Source organism: Polistes canadensis, unplaced genomic scaffold (genome assembly GCF_001313835.1).
Source record: "Polistes canadensis isolate GaletaPanama2010 unplaced genomic scaffold, ASM131383v1 scaffold_294, whole genome shotgun sequence".
Classification (NCBI taxonomy): domain Eukaryota; kingdom Metazoa; phylum Arthropoda; class Insecta; order Hymenoptera; family Vespidae; genus Polistes; species Polistes canadensis.
The window spans coordinates 143164-149582 of NW_014569841.1; the positions used below are offsets into that span (position 1 = coordinate 143164).

The 6419-nt window shown below is 25.0% G+C and overlaps 1 protein-coding gene across 1 annotated transcript; it reads left to right on the forward strand.

Annotated features, from left to right (window-relative positions):
- The first annotated feature begins 3853 nt into the window (after positions 1-3853).
- On the forward strand, positions 3854-4890 carry LOC106791271 (gustatory receptor 68a-like). Its single transcript, XM_014756790.1, has 6 exons — positions 3854-3984; positions 4110-4200; positions 4297-4356; positions 4486-4554; positions 4629-4718; positions 4789-4890. Exons 1-6 carry the CDS (start codon positions 3854-3856, stop codon positions 4888-4890), a joined length of 543 nt encoding a protein of 180 aa, XP_014612276.1.
- The last annotated feature ends 1529 nt before the right edge of the window (positions 4891-6419 follow it).

Genomic DNA, 6419 nt, shown 5'->3' on the forward strand with positions numbered 1-6419 from the left:
TACGCATTACTATAACATCCTTCGAAGACGTCTCATCGAACTTCCTTTGTGTTTTTTATTGCATAAAAAAACAAGAAAAAAGACAATACTAACTAAAGCTGTTGTATTTTCAATTGTACATATCGATAAAACACAAAATACGTGTTCCGGTTGCGGAGAATCCGCAAAGACGGCAAAGTTGCAATGATAAATTTAATAGAAATGTTTATAACAAAGGGAAAAGTTAATAAAACATCTAAAATCAAGAAAATTCCATCGAAAAGTGTATACGACGTATTACGACCGATTTACATTTTACGTACTATCTTTGGATTACGCGTGTTCGAATTTCCACGCGATCATTCGCGACCGATATTTAGTTTCATTTATTCGATGTCATTGTTTGCTCTGTCTCATTTTTGTTGGACTCATCCGGAAAACAAAATTATAATATTAAGAAAGAATAATATTGATGGATATATAAGATACATTTATACGATTGTTACTTCCATTGTGTTACTTATACAACTTTTATTTGGATTATATCATAGTAACGTAAGTCTAACACACAATAAGATATATTTATAATAAATTAGTATTAATAATTCTAATATATATGAAATAATATAAATTAATKTTTTGGGAATCAAATTATATATATGCAGTCATCAAAAATATGTGAAAAAAGAATAAACGAGATCGACAAGACGCTTCAAAGATTAGGATCGTCGTCATATTTCAGCAACATGCATAAAAAAACGATATATGAAATTACGATTGTTTTCATTTACACGTTTATATTGACCATAACAATCGCCGCTGGAATGATTTCACATGCAACCCCTAATAAAATCAGTATTTTTTTTATATATTCCTGTGTAATTTTACATTTGTATGGTTCTTTGGTGCAATATATATCGATGATTTATTTTATTAGTGTTGTAAGGTACGTAATGATCATAATTATTCTCTTAAGAATTTCTTATATTGTTAATGAAAAATCTTCGAAACGCATAGGTGCATTAAATCAGAATTTCAACGTGGAAACGAACTTCTAAGTGACGTTAGTATTTTACCAATTTCTTCTATCGCATCCGAAATAATTGATCGCAAAGATGGTTCTTTATACATCGAACGATCACTTCCTGTAAATTCGAAAAAATTATTTACATCCGTATATTCGTCAAAACGTCAAACGCAGTCCAAGCTGCAAGTTTCTAATTATAAATTGAAGAGAAGTAAATTACTTTTACGAACGATCAGGTGCGTGTGAGACTAATAATTAAAATAGTATTTATAAATTTTATAAATATACTATAATATATATAATATATGTAATAAATTTTCATATTTTTAATAATACATATTTACATAAGTTATATGTAAATATAATTTAAAAAAATTATTTAAATAATCCATGAAATATATAGTTGAGTGTGTGTGTATTTTTAGGCAAGTACATCTGGAATTATACAGAATTTCTAAAAATTTTAGTAAAATGTACGGTATACAAATATCATTAGAAATTGCAATATGCGTTTTGAGTGCTACATTTTCCTTATACGATTTTTATGAAAAATACACGAAAGAAATATCTGGCTTAATGAACATGACTTTGCAATTTGTTATATTGATTTTATGTATTTGTCAATATTTGACGAGAATCTTTGTGGTTAATTACGTCTGCAATAGTACGACGAATGAGGTAAAAGAAATGTATTCTATTGTTCTTAATATTATTATTGATTCAATTAATTAATGATTTTATTTCTTGTTTAGGCTAAACGTACTAATGAAATCATTCACACGTTTTATGGAAAAACTTCGGACGAAGAAATAAAAAAAGAAGTTAATTTTATTATTGAATATATTTTCAAGATTAATTTAATTAATACTATTTAATTAATACTATTTAATTAATACTAATTAATACTATATTATTCACAGGTAGAAATATTTTCCTTGCAAATGATGCAGTTTCGTAACGCATATTCCGCATTCGGTTTACATAATTTTGATTGCAAACAAATTTGTTCGGTTGGTACAATTACTTATGTTGAATCTCGTAAGCATAAGAAAAATGAATAATAATTTATTTATTTATTTATTCCTCAGTGTCTTGGTGTTATAACGACATACCTGGTAATATTGATACAAGTAGCTGGTACAATTTAAAATAAATCATATATTTAAACAAATTATGTAAACATTTATTATTCAACTTTAATACGTAAAATACTTTGAAAAGTAATTTATAATTTTTTATTTGATTTAATTCGTATTTTATTTTAATAGTGATTGAATATAATGCAATAATAATTAAATAATAGTAATTTTTCTTATTGATTTTTATTTCTCAATGAGGTCATGTGAATGTTTAAGAATAAATGTTTTTTTTTTATCAAAATAATAATGTCTAATAAAAAAATAAATAATATAATTCATAATACGATACAAATAGATAAATTTTTTAATAGAAAATATTCTTCGTAAAAAAATTATACTATATAAACAAAAAAATAAACGATACGAACGATATAGAAAATGCATCAAATAATTTTATATTACGTTTTTCATTATATCTATTTACTTAATGCATGTTAACAGAAAAAAGAAAGAAAAATATGAAAGGAAGAGAGAATAAAATATGTAAGAAGGGGAAGAGGTAAAAGATAATACTTTTCTAATAAATAATAATTTCTTATTCATTTCTATCCGGAAAAAACTCAATTCCCTTTAGTACCTTTCAACTAGAAAAAAGACAAAATAATAAAGGATAATTCTATTAATTATCTACGCTAGCATGATTAACAAAAAATATTCTATACCAAGGTAAATATAATGCAAGCAATACGTTTAACATTAGTAGTGTCATTGCAAAATTTCTCACAGAATATTCCTTCATTCTAAACGAACCCTATAAAACCAAGTTCGTAATTATTATTAACAAAATAAAGTTTTAAACAGCAAGTTTAAATTTTCAATGCAAAGTTCGATGTTCGATCAACGATCAGTGAAGTTGTTGAAAATATTTGGTGTCTTCGATTAAGAAAAAAAAGAAATAAAAGTTCTTTTATCGGAGAATTTATCGAAGAATTTATCGCAGAGATGTTTCTATCGAAAGAATTTCGACGTAGCATTAAACCATTGGTAATATTAAATTCTATTTTGACGACCGGTTTAGCGGAATATTACTTTGATAATAAAATAAATGCTATTGGTATAATTTATGCTTTATTTTCCAACATTATGTATCTATTGATATTCTTACAATTTCCATTTTATTCTTCGGTTATGTTTAAACTGAGCATATCGAGTTTTGTTCAATCTACGTATGAAATTACCAAATACATCGAATGTATATATTATATATTTACGAATACTGCTGGGATTTTAAGAAGAAAGGTGAGATTTTGTCATTTTATTTTCAAGTATTTCATTTATATAGATTAGAATAATTTTTAATTTCTTTTTTGTAGAAAACAAGACGTATTATGTTACAAATGGACACTTGTAATGGAATTATGAATAAATTAAATATGCCAATGGATTTGTCTGAATGTTTTAAACGACAGTGTTACTTAGTGATATTATTAGCTTTTATATCCATTTCTTTGATACTTACGAGTATTCGATCATTACAATATATAAATTATAATTTCTGGCAAATTTCTATTTATTTTTACCTTAGAAAATTTCCTTTTTTCTTATTATTAATTACAGATGCTACTTTTCTATTCTGGATAAGGCAAGAATATTGTTAAATATATTACACAAAATAATTAAATAATTGACAAATCTTTTAATGAATCATAAACTCTTCCATAGATATATCAAAATAAAATTTAATCAATTGAATATACTATTAAAAAGTATGCTAAATACCACTATCGATTTGCCACAACATAATAGAATCTTTCAATTTTGGAATAATGATTCTCGTTCATCTGATATTCATAAAACCTGTAATTCGGACAAAAATATTGCAATAATAACTAAAGTTAGGTAATTATACTATAAAACAATTGTCCTAAAGATTACAATATTTGGTAGTAGTTAGTGGAGTAGTTAGATTTTATGAAAGGATGATTACAAATAAATATAAATATAAAATATTGTTTTTGTTCAAGGGAAATACATCTGGAATTAATAAAGTGTGCGAGGAATATAAATGATGCTTATGGTTTGCATATTTTAATGTCAATATCAACATCATTTATAGTAATTACAGCATCTTCTTACATTGAGTATAATTTTATAACATCTATGGACTACTCTCAGCATCTCTATACGTTATTCTTTTTTCCCTATTGGATTTTTTATCATACATTGAAAATTTTTATAATATGTTACGTATGTGCATCAACTGCGACCGAGGTATGTTACTTAAATATTTCTTATTTTGTTTCTTACATTACTTATTTATAATAAACATTTTATCTAAAAGTTTCACAAAATGAATAGTAACAAGATTATTATTTATATATCGTTTATTTTTTGTTACATGCAACGAATACGGGAGATATTCTTTGCGAATTGCACGAACCGTCAACTAGCATGGAATTTCGTCAAGAGGTAATAATTAATTGTCGCATTTTTTACGTTAAATCGATTGGGCATTTGCTTACGATAAGTTTTTTCTTTTTAAGGTTTACAATTTCACCTTGCAACTCGTTCAGAATCCATTGTCATTTACCGCTTGTGCTTTTTTCGATCTCAACAATAGATTGATTTATGGTGTACGTATTCTATTGAATTTTTACATTTACATTTGGATGATAAATCATGAAATTATTGTATATTTTTTAGTTAATCGGAATCGTCACAACTTACCTTGTGATTCTCATTCAAATTGGTAGCACAGCGTCAAAAAATATTTTTGAAAATTCTACTGTTCCGTTTAATAATTAATTTCTAATGAATTTAAATAAAATGTATTAATCTGATAAAATACGGTTAAGTAAGTCAGAAAACGATTTATTTTTACCCCAAGACACAATAAATGGTTTGAAAGTAGAACTTTGTATCGTTTGAAAAATTTACCAAGTGTTTCCTATAAAAATAATACAAAATCGAAACATTCTTTCCCGTTTTTTTTTTTCACGAAATTTTATTGTTTCATTTGTAATTGTTATGTTTCAATTGTTTCAAAAACCTCTTTGACGTTTATAAATTATTGAATTGTGAATTATATTTGATCCAAATCGTACATTTATTATATACAATGTAAGTGTTATAATATTTGACAATAAAATTTATGAACGATTGATTTAACGTTAAAAAAGACATTCAAATATTATGTTTATATGACAAATTGCAATATAATATTATATTTATAATATTATAATTGTCAATAATCAATATCATATTTTATTGTGCGTTCATCGTGGTTAATTTAACTTTTTGTTTTCCTATCAATAAAAATAAAAAAGAGGTAAATTAAAGTTAAAAACAACAAATTAAATAGAAAAGAAAGAAAAGATAATATCCTTGCAATGAATCATTTGTTCTAATTTGATAGATGTAATAAAGTAAAGTAATCTCTTAGTTGAATTCATTGAATAATCGAAACAACAAACGTGAATTAAGGTCATAATAATATTCGATATAAAACGTAATAAAATGCAAAACAGGTAATCGTGTTATGAAAGTATCGTAGTATACTTTCAAAACTCAACAGAGAATGTTCTACATTTGTTTCCATTAAACAATATTTGAATAATACATTTTGAATCGTAGTGTTTTGAAAAATAATATAAAAAAATAAAAAAATAGTTATCTCTCGAAAAATGTTCCAATCAGACGAATTCCGTCGAAGTATCAAACCATTGATAATAATTAATTCAATGTTTACCACCGGATTGGTGGAATATTTTATCGATTATAAGATCAACGCGATTGGTTGGATTTATGCTTGTTCAACAATACTTTTTTACATTTACATGACTCATCGATTTAAATTTATTAGCCAAATTTTTGAAGAGGGCCAACCATTCCTTATATTATTAACATTTGAGTTATCCATTTATAGCTATTATTTATATTACATTATTACCATAATCGCTGGACTTATTCGAAGAAAGGTAAATTATATTATATTATTCTATAGAGATTTTATTATTAGAAACATTTCATTCCTATTTCAATATTTGTTTCCAGAAAGTGAAGGGTTTTATATTGCAAATGGAAACTTGTATTCGTACGATGGATCAATTGAAAATACCATCGAATTTTTCCAAATCTTATCGTTTACAGTATTATCATATATTATTTATAATTGTATTTTTCATATTTTTATTAATGGTCGATATGGATTGGTTAATAGTATTTGCGCGTAATTTTTCCTCCTATTTAATAATGTATTATATCGAACGTTATCCTATATTTTTATTATTTATCACCGAAATTACTTTTATATTTTGGATAAGGTAAATTGTTTC

What these genes read in the sequence shown, in the direction of transcription:
- LOC106791271 (XM_014756790.1), top strand. Translation starts at nt 3,854, where the DNA reads ATGCTAAATACCACTATCGATTTGCCACAACATAATAGAATCTTTCAA. An exon ending in GCAATAATAACTAAAGTTAG is followed by an intron (nt 3,985 to 4,109) that starts GTAATTATACTA and finishes TTTTTGTTCAAG; the next exon opens with GGAAATACATCTGGAATTAA. An exon ending in GTGCATCAACTGCGACCGAG is followed by an intron (nt 4,357 to 4,485) that starts GTATGTTACTTA and finishes TTTTTGTTACAT; the next exon opens with GCAACGAATACGGGAGATAT.